This window comes from Myotis lucifugus, unplaced genomic scaffold (assembly GCF_000147115.1).
Source record: "Myotis lucifugus unplaced genomic scaffold, Myoluc2.0 scaffold_604, whole genome shotgun sequence".
NCBI classification, from domain to species: domain Eukaryota; kingdom Metazoa; phylum Chordata; class Mammalia; order Chiroptera; family Vespertilionidae; genus Myotis; species Myotis lucifugus.
The window spans coordinates 299,949-324,298 of NW_005871652.1; the positions used below are offsets into that span (position 1 = coordinate 299,949).

General features: G+C 37.2%; 1 protein-coding gene across 1 annotated transcript in view; it reads left to right on the forward strand.

Moving 5' to 3' along the window:
• SPEN (spen family transcriptional repressor) overlaps nt 1–24,350 on the forward strand; it is a 64,508-nt gene that overhangs the window by 22,064 nt on the left and 18,094 nt on the right. Inside the window, 4 exon segments of the mRNA XM_014447019.2 lie at nt 14,584–14,744; nt 17,181–17,381; nt 19,873–20,024; nt 24,017–24,142. Coding sequence (XP_014302505.1) covers nt 14,584–14,744; nt 17,181–17,381; nt 19,873–20,024; nt 24,017–24,142 — 640 coding nt within the window.

The following is a 24,350-nucleotide window of genomic DNA, read 5'->3' on the forward strand; positions in this document are numbered from 1 at the left end:
ATTTTTTTTTCTGTTTAAGACTGAATAATACTACTTAAGGTTTTGGGGGGTTGGCTTAAATTATCCAGCCAATCATCCTGTGGATTAACTATTTCCATATTCCTTTTTTTTTTAACCCCACCCAAAGACTGTAATAAGCTTAAAAACATAAACTGCACTGTAATTACATCCCAAACAGTTACTTGTACTTAATCTTTTGTGAGCAAGTTAACTTCATGTAGCATATTTAAGCTTAATTTTATTATTTTTATTCTTTATTTTTTTAAATATGTTTTTATTGATTTCAGAGAGAAAGGGAGAGGGTGAGAGAGATAGAAACATTAATGGTGAGAGAGAATCATTGATCGACTGCCTCCTGCACACCCCACACTGGGGATCGAGCTGGCATGTGCTCTGATTGGAAATCAAATTGTGATCTCATGGTTCATAGGTTGATGCTCAGCCACTGAGCCACACAGACTGGGCTTTAAGCTCAATTTTAATGGTTATTCTCTGTCCAAATAAGATACCCTTTAAAAGTAGTCTTGCCCTAGCCAGTTTGGCTCACTGGATAGAGTGTTGGCCTGTGGACCAAAGGGTCCTGGGTTCGATTCTGCTCAAGGGCACATACCTCGGTTGTAGGGTTCACCCTGGCCAGGACCCTGGTCAGGGTGCGTGCAGGAGGCAACTAGTCCATGTGTTTCTCTCACATCGATATTTCTCTCTGTCTTTTCCTCTCTCTAAAAATTGATGGGAAAATATCCTTGGGTGAGGATTTAAAAATAAACAAACAAACAAATAAATAAATAAATAGTAGTCTTTAGCCCTGGCTGGTGTGGCTCAGTTGGTTGAGCATCATCCCATGCACAAAAGGTCACCAGTTCAATTCCCAGTCAGGGCACATGCCTGGGTTGTGGGCTCTATCCCCAGTAGGGGGCATGCAGGAGGCAACCGATCCATCAATGTTTCTCTCTCTGTGTTCCTTTCTCTCTCTAAAATCAACAAAAGCATATTTTAAAAAAAAATAATGTTTAATCCGGCCAGCATGGCCCAGTTGTTGAGCATGGACCTATGAACCAGGAGGGTGAGGTTCGGTTCCTGATCATGGCACATGCCTGGGTTGTGGGCTTGATCCCCAGTAGGGGGTGTACAGGAGGCAGACGATCGGTGATTCTCTCATCATTGATGTTTCTATCTATTTCCCTCTCCCTTCCTCTTTTATATATATATATATATTTTTTTTTTTTAAAGAAAAAAAGTAGTCTTTACTAATTTTGTTTTTCCCATTTATGTAAACCATTGGGCTTCAGAATAGGAAGAGAAATAGAACCAACTATTTTAATTACTGTGGTTGAATTTATCACTACTTTGGTGACCATGAACACTAAACCTATTTTCTCTTAATCTTACCTAACTATAAAGTAGAGCCAGTACCTGTCTAAGGTTTAGAAATGTTTGATAATTTAAAATACTTATAGGTGAAAGCTAGATGGAAACTAGAACTCAAGAAAAGGTAATTTCTAAAGTCTAGATTTTCTACTGTACTTAGAAATCCTTAGGAAATTAATTTTATATATCAGCAATAAAAGCTGATGACAGCAAAAAGAAAAATTATTGCTGATGGATTATGATTCTCTTTCTGCTTCTACCTTTGTCTAATAAGAGAAAGCTTTTCTCTTTTGTCAGTTTCACTCTGTTAATTCAGTTACTTAAATTTAAAAAAAGATGTTATTTTGTCCTGGCTGGTGTGCATCAGTGGGTAGAGCATTGGTCCGAGCACCAAAGGGTGGCAGGTTTGATTCCTGGTCAAGGGCAAGTACCTGGGTTGCAGGTTCCATCTCTGGCAAGTGCAGGAGGCAACCAATCTATGTGTCTCTCTCACATCCATGTTTTTCTCGCTATATCTCCCTCCCTCCCTCCCTCCCTCCCTCCTTCCCTCCTTCCTCACTCCCTTCTACTCTGTCTAAAAATCAATGGAAAAAATATCCTTGGGTAAGGATAATAACAAAAAAAAATTGATTTTAAAAAATCAGATCTTTTCCATTAGAAGTCTTTGTAGTTACTAATGATAGAAGAAATCTGTGGACCAAAACAAAATAGAAATTAAAATATTGGTTCTATAATAAAAATATATTTTTCCTTTTTAATACATTAATACAGTTTTTCTCAATAGGTATACTAAATTTGAAGAATTTAGACCACTTTTTATTAACTTAGGCTCTGAAGATCTAATTTGTCATTTATACAGTTGAGTCCTGTAGTGCTTTCCCATATCTTTTGCAATATTTGGAGAATCACCAGTTAGAGCTGAATCATTTCTGAGGAACTTTACCTGGGTAAATTGGATTGAGAGACCCCTTGATTCAGTAGAACCTCATTGAGACAAAACAGCAGGTAGCCTGTTACATTGACTGGTTTGGACTCTCTCACCTTTTCCTAAGGAACAAAGAATCACTCACTTTATATTTTGCATCTTAGGTCATCTTTGTGTGTATGTGTGTGTGTATTAAAATAACACACAAGTAACCATTTTTAAGTATGTAGTTCAGTGTGTACATTCACATTGTTGTGCAACCATTACCACCATCTGTCCCAGAACCTTTTCATTCCAAACTGATGCTGTCTGTATCCATTTAACAACTCTCCATTCTCTTCCCCAAACCCTTAGCAGCCAACATTTGATTTTCTGTCTCTATAATTTGACTACTTTAGTTACCTCATATAAATGGAATCATATAGTATTTGTCCTTTTGTGATTGGCTTATTTCACTTAGCATAATATACTAAAGATTCATCCAACTTTTGTAGCATATGTCAGGATTTCCTTCTACTTTTAAAGGCTGATTAATATTCCACTATATGTTGATACTACATTTTGTTTATGCAGTCATCTGTTGATGGATACTTGGGTTGTTTTTACCTTTTGGCTATTACACATGCTATGAATGTGGATGTGCAATTGTCTCTTCCAGTTCCTGCTTTCAGTTCTTTTTGTTATGTACTCAGAAGTGGAATTACTGAATCATATGGTACTTCTAATTTTTTGAGGAACTGCTATACTGTTTCCATTTTACTGTCCTGCCAGCAATGCACAAGGAATCCAGTTTCTTTACATGTTAAATTCTGTTTTTTGATAGTAGCCATCCTCAGTGTGAAAGGTATCTCGTGGTTTTTATTTAAATTTCTCTAACAAGTATTCATGTTGAGCATCTTTTTTTTTTTAAAAAAAATATTTTATTGATTTTTTACAGAGAGGAAGGGAGAGAGATAGTTAGAAACATTGATGAGAGAGAAACATCGATCAGCTGCCTCCTGCACACCTCCTCCTGAGGATGTGCCCGCAACCAAGGTACATGCCCTTGACCGGAATCGAACCTGGGACCTTTCAGTCTACAGGCGGACACTCTATCCACTGAGCCAAACCAGTCAGGGCTTGAGCATCTTTTTGTGTGCGTTTTGGGCCATTTGTATATTTTCTTTGGAGAAATGTCTGTTCAAGTTCAAAGGTGCCTATGTGCATCTGATTTATTTTTGTGGGTTTTTTTTTTTTTTTTGCTATTGAGTCATATCTTCTTCTTCTTCTTTTTTTTTTTAAATACCCGAGGATATGTGTGGTGTTTTTGTTGCTATTTAAAAAAAAAATGATTTAGGAGAAAAGGAAAAGGGGGAGGGAGGAGGAAGGGAGAGAGGGGCAGAGAGAGAGAGAGAGAGAGAGAGAGAGAGAGAGAGAGAGAGAGAAAGAAACATCACTGTTAGAAACATCAGTCTGTTGCCTCCTGTACATGCCCCAACTGAGGATTTGAACCAGCAACATGGGTATGTGTCCTGATCAAAATCGAAATCGAAACCTTTTTGGTGTAAATTTAAAATGTCTTAAAATTTAAAAGTTATAAAACAAACAAAAAAACCCATTAAGCTCTTTTTGAAAAATAGAAGTTTACTAATTTCTTCTAAACATGGTACTTTGGTGAGGAAAAATTTGTGATTCTAAACTACCACCTTAAATCCCTATGTTGAGAATAAAGAAAGCTATTATTGTGCTAAGAACCACTTTAATATGAATGGAATACTTCTCATTGATGTGAACCTTACTAGAATAGGAGTAGCATTACTGACTATTTTACCCATCATTTGTTTAAAATTATAAAACAGTTTTGTTCACAAGTACTTTCACCTTGCAATTGAAATGCGAAGCACATATTATAAAAAAGTTATGTGGTGTTTTCTTTTTTGCTGTGTTTTTCAAAATTGAGTGATACCAGAATGTTTTAGATTCCAGTTTCCTCTTGAGTGTAATTTTCACAAGTGGATTTTTTTTTCACTCTTTTCCCCTGAGTTTTGGAGTTATTCAAAGACTTTTATAAAGTGGTACATTACTGATAAGGAAGAATGGTCACTTTAAGGGTCTCATGTTTGAATTGCCACTTAAAATGAGCATGTAGGGTTCTCATGTTGGGAAAGCAGTAAAGGAAATAATGTAGGTCTCAACTTTGGCACTAATTGACATTTGAGGCCAGAGAATTCTTTGTTGTGAGGACTGTTCAGTACATTGTAGGATGTTTAGCAGCACCCTGGCCTCTATTCACTAGATGGCAGTAAGCCTCATCCCCACTCAGAGTTGTGACAGCCAAAAATGTCCATTGGGGAGCAATCACCCCCATTAAGAGCTACTGATGTAGGTATCCCATTGAAGGATTTGTGAATGAAAGCGAATAGTGTATCCAAAGACTCTGGACTTTGTTAGACATTTAATTTGGTGGCAGGGGACATATATTTTAATTGTGCTTTTGCTTCCATCCTGGAAAATGGTTCTTTTTTGTTGTTGTTTGTGTGTTTAAAACCTCTTCCACAAAGTTCTAGATAACAGGATCCATGAAGTGATTTTGTTTTTATAGATATCAGTGATTTTTCAGTCAGCTTATTAATATGTCTCAGTTACAGTTCTAGAACCTTAGTTAGAACAGTCATTTCTTGATAATTAGTAATTAAAGAAGAAATACTTTGCAGTTTGCAACAAAGAAATTTTCATTTCATGATTAGATACTGAGTTTAGTTAATACCTTTATTTTAATGAGCTTAGTGTACTTTTCAGGGCATTAATTTCAATTGCTTGCACAATTCAAGTCAATAATTTCTTGGAGGTATCTCCATTACATATCAAACACCATATCAGCCTCTGTGTTTACAAAGATGAATCCAGTGTTGAGCTTTCAAATGAGTAGTTATGATACAGAGTGAAGAGATTTGAGATTTGAGATAGACACTGTAGTAAATGAGGCTCAGGAATATATAGCTAAGAAACGAATGAATGCTGTAGGTGGGGTGTGGATGTCAGGAACAGCTACAGAACAGGAGGTTAACCTTAGAACTAATTCCTTGAAGGTAAGGCAGGCAAGGATGGACAGAAAGGTGCCTTCAACAGGAATAGGTTGGACAAGAGCTCTTCACGTTTGTTATATGCTAGGCAGGGTGCTAATAAGCGTTTTGTAATCATAACTCACCACAGCCCTTCACAAGTGGTAGGTGTTATCACCATTTACATATAAGAAAATTAAGGATTAGAGAGGAAGTAAATTTAACCAAGGACTTATCCTATATAATAAAAGGATAATATGCAAATTGACCCTAACAGCAGAACAACTGGGAATGATTGGTCACCATGACACACACTGACCACCAGGGGGCAGACGCTCAATGCAGGAGCTGTTCCCTGCTGGTCAGTGCACTCCCACAGGGGGAGCTCTGCTCAGCCACAAGCCAGGCTGACGGCTGCCAGCACAGCGGTGGTGGCGGGAGCCTCTCCCGCCTCCTCAGCAGCGCTAAGGATGTCCAACTGCAGCTTAGGCCTGCTCCCCGCTGGCAAGTGGACATCCCGGGCTGCCAGAGGGATGTCTGACTGCCAGCTTAGGACTGATCCCCTGGGGGGCAGGGCTAAACCAGCAGGTGGACATCCCCCGAGGGGTCCCAGACTGCGAGAGGGCATAGGCTGGGCTGAGGGACCCCCCCCCCCCCCCAGTGCACAAATTTTTGTGCATCGGGCCTCTAGTATATAATAATTTTTTAAAAGGCACCTGATTAGAAACTGGTTTAATGTTCTTGTGTGGATAGATAATTAGTGGATAGGGTAACAGGGTCATGACAAAGGAATGAGAAGGAGCAGCTAGTAAATTAGTTTGGGGTTATGATGTAAAATATCTCTCTCAATGAGGAATATGGATTTTATCCTATAAGTACTTGAGAAATGGATGGTAGGTGTGAGGTAGGTGGAGAGTCAGAGAACCCTAGAACAGTGGTTCTCAACCTTCCTAATGCGACCCATTAATACAGTTCCTCATGTTGTGGTGACCCCCAATTTCATGGTTACAAATTGAACATAATTAAAGCATAGTGATTAATCACAAAAACAATATGTAATTATATATGTGTTTTCCGATGGTCTTAGGCAACCCCTGTGAAAGGGTTGTTCAACCCCAAAAGGGATCGAGACCCACAGGTTGAGAACTGCTGCCCTAGAGTTAACAGGACCTTTGAAGGAAGGTCATGAAATCTGGTAATTCACTAGGGAAATTAAGTTTAGAGAGGCAAAATGAGGTGCCTTACTAGACCACACAGTTGAGTATTTCCTTCTTCATTTTCTTATAAAACACAGAGCTTTAGTCCAGGTTACATCGCAAGTAGCAGAGTTGAAAATGTAATTGGAATCACATCAGGTTGTCTACAAACTGGTTGGTTTGCTTTGTAACTTTCTGGGCTCAGGACACTTATATTCTTAAATTATTGAGTTCTTGTTTATTTTAGGTAATATCTATTAACATTTACCATATTAGAAACTAAGACTTAAAAAAATTTATTGATTTTTAGAGAGAGAGAGAAACATTGATTTGTTGTTTCACTTATTTATGTATTTATTGGTTGATTCTTGTATATGCCCTGACCGGGGATGGAACTCTCAACTTAGGCATATCAGGACAATACTCTAACCTGCTGAGCTACTCGGCCAGAACTAGAAATTAAACTTTTAAAAAAGATACATTTTTATTGATTTGAGATAGAGAGGGAGAAAAGGAGAGGGGGAGAGAGAGAGAGAAACATCAATAACAGAACCATTGATCAGCTACCTCCTCCAGTCCCTTACTGAGGATCAAGCCCACAACCCTGGAATGGCAACCTCTTTGTGCATGGAGGAAGCTCAACCAACTGAGCATACAGCCAGGCAGAAATTAAAACCGTTAGGTTGAAATTTTTATTTAATTTATTTGACTTGACTCTTTAAAAAAAAATTTAATAGTTTATTTGATCAAAACTTGATTCGAATTGGGCAGTGCCAAAGCAGAAGTGATTAGAATATTCCACCAACAGGTTATAGGGCAGTGGTTCTCAACCTTCCTAATGCCGCGACCCTTTAATACAGTTCCTCATGTTGTGGTGACCCCCAACCATAAAATTATTTTCGTTGCTACTTCATAATTGTAATTTTGCTACTGTTATGAATTGTAATGTAAATATCTGATATGCAGGATGTATTTTCATTGTTACAAATTGAACATAATTAAAGCATAGTGATTAATCACAAAAACAATATGTAGTTATATATGTGTTTTCCGATGGTCTTAGGCGACCCCTGTGAAAGGGTCGTTCGACCCCCAAAGGGGTCGCGACCCACAGGTTGAGAACCACTGATATAGGGGGATAGAGTTTTATAGAGAAAAGGTGGAAGCAAAGCAAGAAAATTATTTGATTGGTTATAGCATAAGTGGCTGCCTAATTTGGAAAGTTCTAATAAGCTGTTTGTGATTGGCTATCCATAGGTTTGATATCTTAACCTTGAGGCATTTACAGTCTTAGGTTTTGATTTGTTTACATAGGCTGCTAAGGTATTAGATTAGAACCACCTCAGTCTAATGGTCTCCTTGTTTAATTTAAGAACTCCCCTTTTTGGTCATTCTCTCATACGTGAGATAATAACTAAAAATTGATATTAGTGCCACTCTTGTTCACTATTAGCTAAGTTTTTGAAATTTTTGTCTTCTTGTGAAACTCAGACCTTTGAGAGGATATAGCCCACCAGGGATACTACAGTGATGACTTATCAGTTGGATAATACCAAGAGACAAGTATGTTCCTTGGTCAGACTTTCCTGTGAATCAAACCAGCTGGAATCAAATAAATCAAAGAATGTACCAGAAGGAGCATCAACCTGTTTTAGTTTGTTCATTCATTTCTTGTTTGCTACAGTTCCAAAGGTGTTGATTCAGGTATTTGCTTATGGCACAGATTTATGGAGTGTTCAGCCAATAAGTAAAGCAATTCTATTATTTAAAATCACTTTGGCAAGAAATTCTAGAGACTTTTGTTGTGCCGTTATGGCCTTAGTGGTAGGTTTAGTGACAGTTGCCAGAGTTAAGGAGCATTGTCTACCTGTGCATTAACAGAGAGAACAAGCAAGTAGTGAAAAGGCAAAAGGAATAAAAATTTCATATGGAGATGAAGATCTTCATCCATAATCTTGGGAGAGCTGTCCTCTTTAAGATGTTGTCTGCCTCTGGGGAGGAACTTCCTAATCAATTTTAATTTTAGATCTCTAGCTGGTATGATATAACCATTTAAAAATATATTTGTATTGGTTTTTAAAGAGAAGAAGGGAGAGGGAGAGGTGTGACATTGATGTGAGAGCGGAACATCATTCGGCTGCTTCCTGCATGTACACTACCAGGAACTGAGCCTACAACCCAGGCATGTGCCCTGGCCAGGAATTGAACTGGTGACCTCGTGGTGCATGGGTCAACATTCAATCAACTGAGCCACATTGGCCAGGGCATATACTAGTATATAACTATTTTTTAAAACAAAAGATAATGAGATGAGTAGCATTGTCTTGTCTTTTTTGCAAATCTCTTTAATGTTGATTTAATAAGATAGCTAGATTCTCATAACCACTGTTGTATTCACATTGTGATTATACGTGTGTGTGAAGTCTATGCAGAAAATCTGACCTCACATAGTTATGTAATTGAAATAAGAAGAACCTTACAGACCCCTTAAAATGATCTTCCCCTCCCCCCCATAGGTCCTCAAACCACATTTAGAGAACTGCTGCACTAAAAAGATAGGATCGTCTTGAAAATTTGGACATGTAAAAGAATTGGATGTAGAGAGATTCTTACCTGGGGTAGGGATACATTGCATTTATGAAATTACATGATTTCCCCTCCACATTTGATGGAAGCACCAAGGGCAGTGGACACATTTGGATTTGCCCAAACCTGATGGGAAATCTGCATTTTGCATCTTTTCCCTCTCGACTCAAGCTTACTATTGATTATGTAGAGAGAAAAAAATTATTAGCTGCCTGATGAAAGAGAAGAGAGATTTTGGCAAATTGTCACTTGAGATTATATCTGCTTTTAATAAATGGATCCTCTTAACTGTTTTAATTGCAAAGTTTTCTAGTTGTTTTAATTGCTCCTCTTAAAAAAAATCCATTTATGCCAGATTTTTTCCCTACTTAATTAGATTAATTGCCTTTTAATCTTCCAGTTGTAAAAACCAACATAGCTCTGGCCAGTTTTCTCAGTGGTTAGTGTCAGCCTACATACCAAAGGGTTGTGGGTTCGATTCCTGGTCAAAGGCATGTACCTGGGTTGCAGGCTCGATCCCTGGCCCTGTAGGGCGAGTTCAGGAGGCAACCAATTGATGTGTCTTTCTCACATCAATGTGTCTCTCTCTTCTCCCCTCTCTCCTGCTCCCTCCCTCCCACTCTCTCAAAAAATGAATGGGAAAAATATCCTCCGGTGAATATAAAAATAATAAAGAAGAACAACAAAAACTAACATATTTATCATAATCAAATGTTTATAAATATTATAGGGATACAGATATAGAAGTCAGCCATTGGATATTACTCCTGTATGTGAACAAATTTAGTCCTGAATTATCTTATAACTAGAGGCCCGATGCACGAAATTCGTGCAAGAGTAGGCCTTCCTTCTCCTAGCTGCCGGCACCGGCTTCCCTCTGGCACCCAGGACACGGGTTTCCCTTGCAGCCCCGGCTTCATCCAGAAGGTCGTCCGGAAGGATGTCTGGTCTAATTAGCATATTATGCTTTTATTATTATAGATCAGTATACCCAGTGCCTTGACATTTTCCATGTTAAGAGTCAAATGCTCACTGTAGTTCTGTGTATAAAATGGCTGTAGGGATAGGAATAGTTGGTTATTTGACACCATAATTGTGTTTAAGAGAGTCCTGGCATTCCATATTCTGTTTGATTATCAATAACTAGAGGCCTGGTGCATGAAATTCCAGCCTGGCCTGTGCTCTCACCCTGGCCTGTGCCCTCTTGCTCCCCACGAGGAGCAGAGCGGGCCTAAGCTGGCAGTCGGACATCCCTCTGACAGTCCGGGACCCCTTGCTCCTTACTGCCCGCCTGCAGCGGAGGCGGGAGAGGCTCCCGCCACCACCGCTGCGCTCGCCAGTCATGAGCCCAGCTTCTGGCTGAGTGGCACTCCCCCTGTGGGAGCGCACTGACCACCAGGGGGCAGTTTCTGTGTTGAGCATTTGCCCCCTGGTGGTCAGTGCACATCATAGCGACCAGTCGTTCTGCCGTTCGGTCGATTTGCAGATTAGCCTTTTATTATATAGGATTATTATGCAGCCTGGCCAGTGTGGCTCAGTAGTTGAATGTCAGGAGATTGAACCTGCAATCTTGGTGTATCAGGACGACACTCTAACCAACTGAGCTACCCAGCCAGAGCTCAAAAGTTGTGTATCATTTTATCATTTGGCAATTCATTTTAAAGTCTTTCCCCCTTTCTAGTTATTACTTCAGATTGGTCAGCAGGTAATTCTACCATTTAAATCTTATATCTTGTTTCAAAATTGGTGTGGTAGCAGGGAATTCACCAAGATTGTGATGATATTTATAGAAAATCTATTATCTATGACAATTTTTTAAAAAAAAATTTTTTATTGATATCATAGAGAGGAAGGGAGAGGGAGAGAGATACAGACATCAGTGATGAGAAAGAATCATTGATTGGCTGCCTCCTGCATGCCCCTGACTGGGGATTGAGCCTACAACCCAGGCATGTGCCCTTGACCGGAATCAAATCCGGGACCCTTCATTCCACAGGCTGATGCTCTATTCACTGAGCAAAACCAGCTAGGGCTATGACAATTTTGTCCTTAAAAATTATTGTTATCGTTGATTGATCACCTTCTTTCATTACTTTTTGTTAACACATTTCGTACCGCTCCGGAGTTTTCGCGTGTTTCGCGCGCCATCTGTTAAGGACCGCTCATAAGTGTTCTCGTTTTTCACACCCATGGAAAAAGGAGCGAATCTAGATACTTATGTAAATTTTGTTTGGTCCCTCTTCATAGAGGAAAATGTTTTACGCAGTACCATACGTTAAAAAAGTACTAGGAACTTTAATTGTTTAATTGTTTTTGTAAATAAAAATGTTATAATTATTGAAAAACAACACCTAAAGTGCATTATGATGATTTAAATAACATGCAGTTTGCCCAAAAACGTGCGGTCCCTGGCGTATGTTTTAGAGATTTCTATGCGGTATGCAATGTGTTAATACATTTTTATTGATTTCAGAGAGTAAGGGGAGGGAGAGAGAGATGGAAACATCAGTAATGAGGTAGAATCATCGATCGGCTGCCTCCTGCATGCCCTTTATTGAGGACTGAGCCCGCAATCTGGGCATGTGCCCTGACTGGGAATCGAACTGTGACCTTCTGGTTCATAGGTTGACGCTCAACCACTGAGCCACACAAGCCGGACTTCCTCCATTTTTATATTACAGACTTTTACCGAACTTTGTTTTTGTTGTCTCATTAATCATATTAAAAGCCAGAAATTTTGCTCTTGCCCTTATTTGTTTGCTTCTTTATCCACTATTGCTAAGGAATTTTGATGTATATAATATTGGTAGCATTGTTATTAAAGAATTTTCCTTAATGGTTATTTTATTCGTTGGAATTGAGTATAACATTCTATACTGTAATCATTTGGTGGTCTTGTGAATAATCTTGTATTAGCTGAAGTACTTAGTACGTATAACAAACATTTTCTCCTGTACTAAAACAGAATATTAATTTTGTTAACCCTTAATTTGAATGAAAATATAGTGTTCTATTCACTTAGTACTAGTAACACTACTTTTGTTGAATGATCCAGGAAAATATTTTTTGTATAGAAGGGAAAATTGAAGCCCTTTCATTTACAGGAGGCCTGCCAATGGTGGCTTGTTGTATCTGGAGGCTTTTATCCCTAGTAGTTTGTATTTTGGAGCTCACATACCTCCTTTTGCCCTCACTGGCATAGGTTTATTCCCCTATGTTTCAAACTGCAGGAAGATCTGATAACCTCATGACGTTTTTATTTTTTTGTCTTAGTAGGTGAAAGCTAAATAAAAATGCTGTGTGAGTGCTAAGTTATAACACCTTGTTTTCTTAAAATATTTACTTTATTCTTTTAAAAAAGCAGTAGCAAATTTGTCTCAAATCCTAGGGTTGGATTTATTAATCAGACTGGCTTAAAGATGGTCTTGGATATGAGAGCTGTAGTCTTAGTGCAAATGATAAAACTATCAAGTCTTTCCTCTACCAGGTATGTTTAAGCACCTGGCTGGTATGACTCAGTGTTTGAGCGTCAATCTATGAACCCTGTTACATTCTGGTCAGGACACATGCCCGGGTTGCTGGCTTGATCCCTGGTATGTACAGGAGGCAGCTGATCCATGTCTCTCATCAATGTTTCTATCTCTATATCCCTCTCTATCCCTCTCTCTAAAATCAATAAAAACATGTTTTTAAGTAATGGATTAACCTTCCAGAGTTATATAGAGATAAGGCTTCAACAGGAAGGTGTGAGTTTGAAGCAAAATTTTAGAAACCTGTAAATAGCTTTTTATTAATCTATTTGAGAAGGCTATGAAAGAACTTAAAACCACCACAGTCGTGCACATCCAGTACTGAAGAGAATTTTATTATTTTAAATATATTTTTATTGATTTCAGAGAGCAAGGGAGAGGGAGAAAGAGAGAGAAACATTAATGATGAAAGTCATTGATCGGCTGCCTCCTGCCTACTGAGGATTGAGCGTGCAACCTGGGCATGTGCCCTTGACCAGAGTCGAACCTAGGACCCTTCAGTCCACAGGCTGACACTCTATCCACTGAGGCAAATTAGCTAAGGCCTAAAGAGAATTTTATATTTCTCACTTAGTTTTTAGGCATAATAAGCTTGCTTAAATATCTCTCTCTCGATCTGACCATGTTGGTAATATTTTTTCTTTGTCTTTCCATTGTCTCCCCATTTGAGGATTGTATTAAATTGAAGAGAGTAATCAATTTCATTGACTTTGATTTTCCACATTATTCACAAAGATCCTAAACTAGCAAGACTCAAGTAATTTACACAATATTTCTTTATTACACCTTCAAAATTTTTTAAAGTTAAAATTACCTGGGAAATTATTTTTGATATTTATATTTTCCTAAAAATTAATTTATGCATGAGGTGTAGTGGTAGTAATAATAGTAACAGAGCAGAGCTACTTCATTTATTGAATGCTGTCATATTCCAAACTCTCTAAGCCCATGTGTTATTACTTTTATTTTATTTTTGTTATTCCTCACCCGAGGATATTTTTCCCATTGATTTTTTTTTTTTTTTTAAGAAAGAGTGGGAAGGAGGGAGGGAGGGAGGGAGAGAGAGAGAAACATTGATGTGAGACACATCGATCGGTTGTCTCCAGTATGCACCCCAACTGGGGCTGAGGATGGAACCTGCAACCCAGCTATGTGCCCTTGTCTGGGAATCGAACCCAAGACCCTTTGTGTGTGGGCTGATGCTGTAACCAGTGACCCATGTCAACCAGGGCAACCTGTGGGTTTTTTTTAAATTTTATTATTATTTTTAAAATTTTGTTTTATTGCTTAAAGTATTACAAAGAGTATTACATATGTCTCCTTTTTTTTTTCCTTGACCTTCCCCCAGCCTCCCCTACCCCCCAGTGTCTTATGTCCATTGGTTATGCTTATATGCATGCATACAAGTATGTGGGTTATTTTATTTAATTCCTAACTCTATGAGATAGATACTATTATTATTATTTCTGTTTTATAGATGTGTAAACTGAGGCTTTAGTAAGAGCTTAAGTGACTTGTCCAAGAGTACCTACTGTATGTCTAAGCTAAGATTTGAATTGATGTCTCTGAATCAATAACCCATATATCCACTGTTCTATTATTATTATGACCCTTATGTGAATTGTGTTCATTAGTCTTATTTACTTGGAAAAATTATTCAAATTTTGCATTCAAGAATGAAACATTTGCCTTTAGGTGGCATGTGGTAATGTAAAAGATTGTTTATTTTGCCTCCACATTGTCAGGCCACTGTTTGCTGTCTTCTGCTATCTCTGAAGGTACAGTATGAAATGGATGTTGAGAAGGTAGGGCATCCTAAAGTCTCAGGCCTAAAGTTTAGACCTTTTAATTGTTGCCAACTTGTTGATTCTAAGAAGTTTTATATGCTCCAGTATTTTGTTTCTCTTTTCACTGAAGTTTTTTTTGCCCTTCTGCAGCACTGATTCTAGCAGTAGTTCAAGTGATGACTCTCCAGCCCGGTCAGTTCAATCCGCAGCAGTCCCCGCACCCACTTCCCAGTTGCTTTCATCCCTGGAAAAAGATGAGCCCCGTAAAAGTTTTGGGATCAAAGTTCAGAATCTTCCAGTACGCTCTACAGGTAAAAACTATACTTTTCTTTCTGTTGCTGTTGGGGAATGAGAGACCAAGCAACTTGAATTCTATACTTCGTTGTGACAAGTTTTTTTTTTTTATGGTGGTTTTTTAAAAAATTGATTTCAGAGAGAGGAAGGGGGGGAGAGAGAGAGAGAGAGAGAGAGAGAGAGAGAGAGAGAGAGAGAGAGAGAAACATAAATGATGAGAGAGTATCTTCGATTGGCTGCCTCCTGCATGCCTCCTACCGGGGACTGAGCGAGAAACCCCAGCATGTGTCCTGACCAAGAATCAAACATGACCTCCTGGTTCATGGATCAATGCGCAACCACTGAGCAACACCGGCCGGGGACAACAAGCTTTTTAAAAAAATTTTGTTTTTCATCACCATTTATTTCCGCTATGTCCTCTTCCTCCACTTCCCCCTCCCAATCATCACATTGTTGTCCATGTCCATGAGTTCTCTCTCTCTTTTTTTTTTACTTTGCTCCATCCCTCTAACTCTTCCCCTTCCATGCGCAATAAGCTTTGTTCTTGTGGTTCATTAACATCTAATGCCATGTAAGAAAAAGCAAGTGGTTATTATTATAATTTTATGTAGTGTCTAGGTTGTTACATATTTAATCCAGCCTAGACACTAATGTTAGGGGAAATGTGTTATGATGAAAATGTAGAAATACTATTTTTAGTTAGATTTATTATATTGCTCTGGAGTCCTATGTTATGTGAAATAATTTTGGACATAAAATTATGATAGGAAACCCATTTCAAAAAAGTTAAGAGTTTGCCTGGCTGGCATGGCTCAGTGATTGAGCGTCGACCTATGAACCAGGAAGTTACAGTTCGATTCTCGGTCAAGGCATATGCCTGGGTTGCTGGCTCGAGCCCTAGTAGGGGCATGCAGGAGGCAGCCAATAAATGATTCTCTCTCATCATCATTAATGCTTCTACCTCTCTCCCTCTCCCTTCCTCTCTGAAATCAACAGAAATATATTTAAAAAAAATATTAAGAGTTTAAATGAGGAAAATCATGAATAATGGAAAAGTCTAGTGAAAAGCTATACTGTAGTCTTTCCTTTACTCCTGATATTTTAAAATGACAATTGACCACAATATACTGTTATTCCTATATTAGGCATATTACCTATGAAAACAACATATGTATGGTCAAAACGAAAAAGATCAAACTAAATGTTTCTTGGCTAAGTGCATTTCAGTGATTACTTAACTTATTTATTAAAACACAGCTGGTCGGAGTGCAGTGGTGTCTTACAACTAATTGATCACAGCCAGTTACAGATTTCTTTGTTCCTTCTCCACTCCCACTGCTTCACTTGACTAGCCTTAAAACAAAAACAAAAACAAAAAAACAGTCTATAGTCCCACTGGCGTGGCTTAGTGGTTGAGTGTTGAACTATGAACCAGGTTGTCACAGTTCGATTCGTGGTCAGGGCATATGCCTGGGTTGCTAGCTTGATCCCTAGTGTGGGCATGTAGGAGGCAGCCAATCAATGATTCTCTCTCATCATTAATGTTTCTATCTCTTTATCCTCCTCCCTTCTTCTAAAAAATAAAATAAAACAGCCTATAAAATCTGCATACCAGGTTTGTGAATAGAGATATTGAGACACAAATGTTGAGCTTTTGATTTAGATTACTTGGTAATTTAGGAATAGATGAGGGTAAAATTGGCTTGTCTTTTTATATAATCTTGATTCTTATGATGAAGCAAATTAACACAGGACCCCCAGATGGCATGATTCATCTGTAAAATGCCTGAAAGTTGTTTAGGATGTTGCATGCCACTTCCCACACATTTTTATCATTGACACGATGCTTGGGAAGCTAGAAGTATGGTTTTCTTTTTGAAGTCGTTAAAAGTTTTACATATGTTGTTTTCATGTATGTAAAGTTTTTATTATGAAAGTTTTAAAAAATATTTTTTATTGATTTCAGAGAGGGAGGGAGAAATAGATCAATGAGGAAGGGAGAGGGAGAAAGAAATAGAAAGATCAATGATGAAAAAGAATCATTGCTTGGCTACCTCCTGTATGCACCCCACTGGGGATCGAGCCTGCAACCCAGGCATGTGCCCTGACTAGGAATTGAACGGTGACCTCCTGGATCATAGGTCGATGCTCAATCACTGAGCCACACCAGCTGGGTGAAAGTTTTAAACATAACCAAAAGTAGGAGTAGCAAAATAAACTCCCCTTACGCTATACTCCAGATTTTTTTAAAAAATCAATAAATCTTCTAATACTCAGTTTATTTCAGAATTGTACAGTCATCTCCAAAATACCTTTTAGAGTTATTGTGTTTGAAAACATAATGTTTTAATGCTAACAAAACTTAGGTTAAAAATCAGGCTAATAATTAGCTTACTTATTGAGTTGTAACTAAATTAGAAAAATAAGCAACTTGTTTTTATTTGGCGATTTAGATACAAGCCTTAAAGATGGCCTTTTCCATGAATTTAAGAAATTTGGAAAGGTGACTTCAGTGCAAATACATGGAGCTTCAGAAGAGAGGTATGGCCTGGTATTCTTTCGACAGCAAGAGGACCAAGAAAAAGCATTGACTGCATCAAAAGGAAAACTTTTCTTTGGCATGCAGATTGAAGTAACAGCATGGATAGGGCCAGGTAAGAGAAAAGGAATTTGTGTAATTTGTATTCCAGCCTATGAAACAGCAGCCTAGTATTCTAAATGTGGACACTATTCCAGCTTTATTTATTGTTCAGCTTAATAAACTGTTGTTTTAGTTAGGGAGGGTAAAAATTGTGTTTCTATAAGGGAGAAATGCTGACTTTAAAAAAAATTGATTTATTGGTTGCTTCTTGTATGTGCTCTGACCAGGGATTGAACCCACAACCTTGGCATGTCAGGACAATGCTCTTACCAACTGAGCTATCCAGCTAGGGCAGAAATGCTGACTTTTAATAGGAGTGACTGAAAGGCAGAGTTTAGCCCCTTATTGCGTCCTGCTTTCCCAAATGAATTAACTTGATTGAGATAAGGAAATAGTTTCTAGGAGAATAACAACAGAATTATCCTGGATTAAATTTAAAAATAAATTACTTGTTATATGGATTTGAGGGGCTAGTTAGACCAGTTTTATTTCCATTATGCCCAGCACAATTGGATCTGTTATTCTGTCTTCTACGACCTTAAAGATAGTGACGGAAAAGCAGGGCTAACTTAGTGTGACCCATTGAGAATTTCAAGGGGACATTTTATTAGCTTGAACTTACCTGAAAGGCCTATTATAGGGCAGGAAGTCTTCTCAGGCATGAATTGGACCAATGTTTTCTCCAGTTTAGAATCACCTGCAGAGCTTGTTTAAAATGCAGACTCTTGGACCCTACCCCAGCTTGCTGGTTCAGAATTCACATATGCATGTTTGGGAACCCCTAATTTAAGGCATCTTGTGAGTAAATTTGTAAAGGAATGAATAGAAATGTTAAAATTATACAGTCCCATTATGTAGCTGAGGTGAACTTTAAGACTAAACTTTGAGTTTTGAATTTATAAGGTAAACATCGCTCATTTTCTTAGTTATTTATTTTATTTAATTAAGAGGAAAAGTAATATTCCTGAAAAGAATGTTATTTGTGTATTAAAACAGACACAGAGGTGTTAGAGTGAATAATGTAAAATGTGCATAATTTTGTGATAAAACACTAATTCAGAGGAATATTATCTTTTCAAAGGAATTCTAGGTTATGTCTTCATGTTCCCACTTCTCTGCTAGTTTTGAGATACTGCCCTAAGTTATACTGGGTTAAGAGCAGTTCTTATTTAACACATTTAGAATTATATTTAGAATGTCATCTATTCTTAAGGAACTGACATATATAATTAGTGAGGATCTTATGTAAGTAGTGAGGATCTAATTTAGGGTCATTATTGAGAGATGACTAACTGATATCCAAGTGGTGAGGCTAGCTCGAGATTTTTACAGTAAAAAAGCATTTTATCTAAAACATTTACCTAAAACCCAGGATGTAATTGGGTTTTAATCACCTACCCGTGAAGATTTTGAGAAGTTTGGTTAATTTCAAGCATAGGAAAGCTGAAGCTACCTTTTCAAGATGGGACAACATGAAACACCTGTTTAATGGGATGTGGAAAGCAATCAAATTTGAATATAGAGACTTGGTTGGAATTCTGCTGTTGGATGATTTGTCATAAATGTTTTGTATTGAAATGTATGGAGCTGATTTCTTCTTTAGGTCAAGGACCTCTTGAAGAGTCATTTAGTCTTTTTCTAGTTGTCATTGAGGTCTGTACACCACCAAAAGAAGATATTTCATAAGTGTTGTTTCAGTCCGTTATCATGCAATTATTATTCTTGTATCTAAAATTTGCTGCATTGAGACAGGAATTTGGGTTGTGTTGATTATGATTAATAGGACAAATGTAAAATCTTAAGTATTTCATAAAATGTTGAAAGTAAATTAAGTAATGAAGCTGGACTGATTTCATTTGAGTTTTATGTATAGGTTATACTCCACGTTGAGAGCCTGCAACATAATTTTGGAACTTAACACATTGCGGACCTGTCGTTTTATTGCTAGCTTTACCCAGTGGCCAGATAAATTTCTATTGAATGAGTACAAACAACATTTTACATAAATATTAAAGGCATGCTTTAAAATTAAATACCCATTGCATTTTGAAGTTATTTATTACATGTTCTTACAAGCTAATATCTTTTTAAAGCATGATACTTTGTAAAACACTGTGTAATATGAAACAAGAATTCTCATGAACCATCCACAATGTGTTAAGATTAGGCTAAAATAATTACCATTTTTCTGGGATTTAAAATAAATTTCTGTGTTAAGTGATTATTTTTTCAACAAATCAACTTGCAGATTGAAATTCCGTCCACTTTCCTATTTTAAAAATCAAAGTGTTACTTCCCCCTACTTTTGGGACAAGTTCGTTAGCCTTTGTATTCTTCTTTTGCTATTTCTGAAGGTGTGTATAATTTTTCAGATTGTATGAGTACTCAAGCCCAATGTTTCAGAGATTTACTTTCGTAAATGTAGATTTCCCCCTATGATATATAAATATAAATACACATCAAAACACTCTTCTCTTTTTACTCTGCCCCCATCCCACTTATAGAAACAGAAAGTGAAAATGAATTTCGCCCTTTGGATGAAAGGATAGATGAATTTCATCCCAAAGCAACAAGAACTCTCTTTATTGGCAACCTTGAAAAAACCACTACTTACCATGATCTTCGAAACATCTTCCAGCGCTTTGGTGAAATTGTGGTATGTTGTCTTTTTCATAAGACAAAGCAAAGTTACAGATTATATTTGGAAAGATGATATTTAGATGGTGTAATGAATGTTTTTTTAATTTGTCCTATTTTAATTTAACTCTCGCTAAAACATGATCTAGCAAAACCCATTGGAGAGTATTTATGTGTGTATGTAAAAATGCATAATGTATATTTGTCTTTATTTTGTTTACATATATATTTTCCTATCCAGTTTTTCTATCTTCCTTTTCCTATTGGGTGCTGTTTCAGTGCCATCTTTAGTCCTGTGGATTGAAAGGGAAATCTGGAAGAGAAAATATATTTGTAAGAAAGAAGCAGCAGAATAGTGTATGACTATTGTGTTACCACGGTGCTCATCAGAAAGCACCTTGGGGATTACTAGAACATGGATATCATGCTGGAAGCTCAGTTCTATTTTGAAATTTTAATTAGAATCACTTTTTATATTAGGCAAGTCATAGTTAGGTTTAGGAGTAGAAGGGTTTTTCTGTTCTCCATGGCTCAAAACTTGAGTCAGTTTATAGTGAAAATAGTTTGGCCTGGCTGGTGTGGCTCAGTGGTTGAACATCGACCCATGAACCAGGAGGTCATGGTTTGATTTGGTTTGACATCCTGTCAGGGCACATTCCTGGGTTTCAGGCTTGATCCTCAGTGTGGGGCATGCAGGAGGCAGCTGATCAACGATTCTCTGTCAACGTTGATGTTTCTATTTCTTTTTCCCTCTCCCTTCCTCTCTCTGAAATCAATAAAAACCTATTAAAAAATTTTGACTACTCAAAACATAGTTTGGTTACAGCTCTTAAGATATACTGTTTTTTGTTTTAATTTTATTAAAAAAATTTTAAAAATCTTTTATTGTTGAAAGTATTACATTTGTCCCTTTTTTTCCCCATTGACCCCTTATAGGGGGATGTACTGTTTTGTGATAGAAAAAATAGGGAAGTTACTTCTTTAGATTTTCTTTATATTAATAACAAAAAAGTTGCCCTAGTATATTTGTACTATATTTAAAAATGTTATAGGTAGGAATAGCTCTTACTAATCTTTTGAGATGTGTGTGTGTCCTTTTGTCTGTCTATCCATCTATCTTGTATACCAGCAATTTTTAACCTTTTTCATCTCATGGAACCCATAAACTAATTATTAAAATTCTGTGGCACACAAAAAAATAGGTGTAATTTTGATTCATTCACACTAGACGACTATTAGCTGTTGTAATTTTTTTATTTGACAATCTAAAGGAAAAGAGGTCAGTGCCCCTCACTAAATAGGCAGGTATTGCATGTTTTAAAAATCCTTATGGTAGCCCTGGCCAGTGTGGCTCACTTGGTTAAGTGTCCTCCCAATGTACCAGAAGGTCATTTCAATTCCTGGTAAGGGCACATGTTTGGGTCATGGGATTGAGACCTAGTAGGGGCATGCTGGAGGCAGAATCGATGTTTCTCTCTCTCTCTCTCTCTCTCTCTCTCTCTCTCTCTCTCTTCCTCTCAAATCAATAAAAACATATTAAAAAATTCTTGAAGCACACCAGTTGTACCTCCAATTGAAAATCACTATTATACACTAATGCTCTAAGCAAAAGATCCATTCATTCATTCATTTTCCTCACCCGAAGATATTTTTTCCATTGATTCCTAGAGAGAGTGTAAGGGAGGTAGGAGAGGGAGGGAGGGAGAGAAACATCAATGTGAGAGATCTATCAATTGGCTGCCTCCTGCACATACCCCTACGGGGGCAACTGAGGTACATACCCTTGACTGGGAATGAAACCCACGACTCTTCTGTTCACAGGCTGATGTTCTAACCACTGAGCAAATTGGCCAGCGGGGGGGCCCCCCTTTTTAAATGGCATAGTCTAGTCCCATGACTAAAACATTATTTGTGTCTATGGCTGATGTAAAACCTCATTTTACTGGGGGAGGGGCAAGAGAATGAAGTGATTGGTAGAAAGTAAAGAAAAAGCAGAGATAATATATTTAGAGAAATATACCAGCAAAATATTCATCTTACTCTCTTTTTAAGTTATTTTGATTTTTTAAAGTTCTTTTATTTTTTTATGTGTGTAGTGGTGTACTCTAATTCTAGTTATATTGCCTACCTAGATGAGTGACTTGGAGTTCACATTACTATCTGAACTTCAGCTTTTTCTGCCTTGGCATTCATGAGTCTATGAATTGATAAAGCTTTCAGATATACTTTTATTCAAATGTAACTGCTACTTTAAATTTTGGAGGGGTATAAAAAGTTTTATTTGGACACATGGGTACATGTTTATCACCAAGGTTGCTAAAATTAGAATACTTGTGTTTGAGAGCTATGCTTCTCACTAAGGTGGACATATCAGTATTCTTTTTGGAAACCATAATCTCATCATGTTTGCAGTTGCTCATGGTTATCACTATTTTAATGAAACACAAACTTTGGGGAAATAGTCAGATAACAGATTATGCTATAGCCAGAAAGAACCTGGTAGTTAGTAAGTCTACCCACCATATTCTTTGGAGATTGTTTCTCTTCAGTAGAGTTATCCTGGGTTATTGCATTCTACTTAATAGTGAAAATCAAAGTGATTGCTTACCATTACTTACAACAATTTTGAGTATAAATTATTGTTTTTTTTTAAAGGACCCATCATACAGCTTTTAAATACATTCATTTTGCTATTTCAGGTTTTGATTATTGACTTGTGACCCTTAAGGAGGCTTAGATAATCATAATACTTACTCTGCAATATATGGTCCAGGTGATTATTGTTTAAGTCAATGTTTTGCCCTCCAAGTGTCTGGTTTCTCTGGACCATTCTCCTGTGTAAGCTAGGTTCTTTTTCACCACCTCCTCCAGGCAGGATCAGTCTGAGTGGGACTACAGGATTTGAGCATTCCAAAGAGATGGTGGTGTTCCTTCATAGAGTTTTTCTTTGACCCAGGGATGGTGTTCTGATGCATTTTCACAAAGTAGTTTGGGTATTTATATATCAATTCATATTGGATATGAGAGATCATTACCATATTTATCAATCACCAGGCTTGGTTCAGTGAGATACACTGATAGAAGAATGAGTCTTCTATTTTAGAATTGCATATTGTAAATCACTTTTGAAAACTTGATTTCTTTGTTATTTTTACTCTTCTCAAATATTATTAATATTATTTTAGCTTTTATTTTAATTTATTCCATCACCATTTATTCCCTCTGTGCCCTCTTTCACCTCCATCACCTCTCCGCCTCCTCATCCCACAAACATCACACTGTTGTCCATGAGTTCACTCTCTTTTATTTTTTCCTTTTTTGCTCAATTCCTCCACCCAACCCCAACATAGATAGTATTTCTATTTATTTATTTATTTATTTATAAAATATATCTTTATTAATTTTTAGAGAGGAAGGGAGAGATAGGGAGAGATAAAAACATCAATGATGAGAGAGAATCATTGATTGGCTGCCTCCTGCATGCCCCCCACTGGGGATCAAGCCCACACCTAGGCATGTGCCCTTTACCAGAATAGAACCTGGGACCCTTCAGTCCACAGGCTGACACTCTATCCACTGAGCCAAACCAGCCAGGGCCAGATAGTATATTTTAAATGGCCTGTTTCTAGTAAGTCCTTCAGATACTGCAGAATTATTTTTTAGGTTTTCACAAAATAGGCTGCCTTTTCTTTACTATCATACATTTTTCTTAAAATAGGTATTATAAATTTCAAATTTTGAGTTGTAGTGCAGTTGCTCTTCTGCAGAGAGTTTCATGAGAACGATTTCATGGTTTGTGATTACAGATGCTGTTATAATAGGTTTTTACACTAATTTACAGTTTCATGAAGATGTACAATTTTAAGAAAATTATTTTTGGGAATATGACTATTTTGAGAAATATATATCTCATATAGACTTTATGAGGTTTATTTTGATTTATTTTCTTGTTGAAAATAAATTTCTGATTACTTTTTTGTATCATTAAGTGGTATCCATTGGCCTTTTCAGGATATTGATATTAAAAAAGTTAATGGAGTTCCTCAGTATGCATTTTTGCAATACTGTGATATTGCCAGCGTTTGTAAGGCTATTAAGAAGATGGATGGGGAATACCTTGGAAATAACCGCCTTAAGGTAAAGAAATTTGCATAAATTATTGTACTGTTATGATTTTTCAGATTTGGAGGGTTTTGTTTGCATATGTCTCATTATTTAAGTTTTCAGTAATACAGTTAGATAACCGAAAGGTGGTACATTTCTGCATTCTCATTCTGTTATACTATAATCTAAAATAAAGACTTGCTTATTTAGGGAGTATTACTTTTTTTAAAAAAGTTTTTAC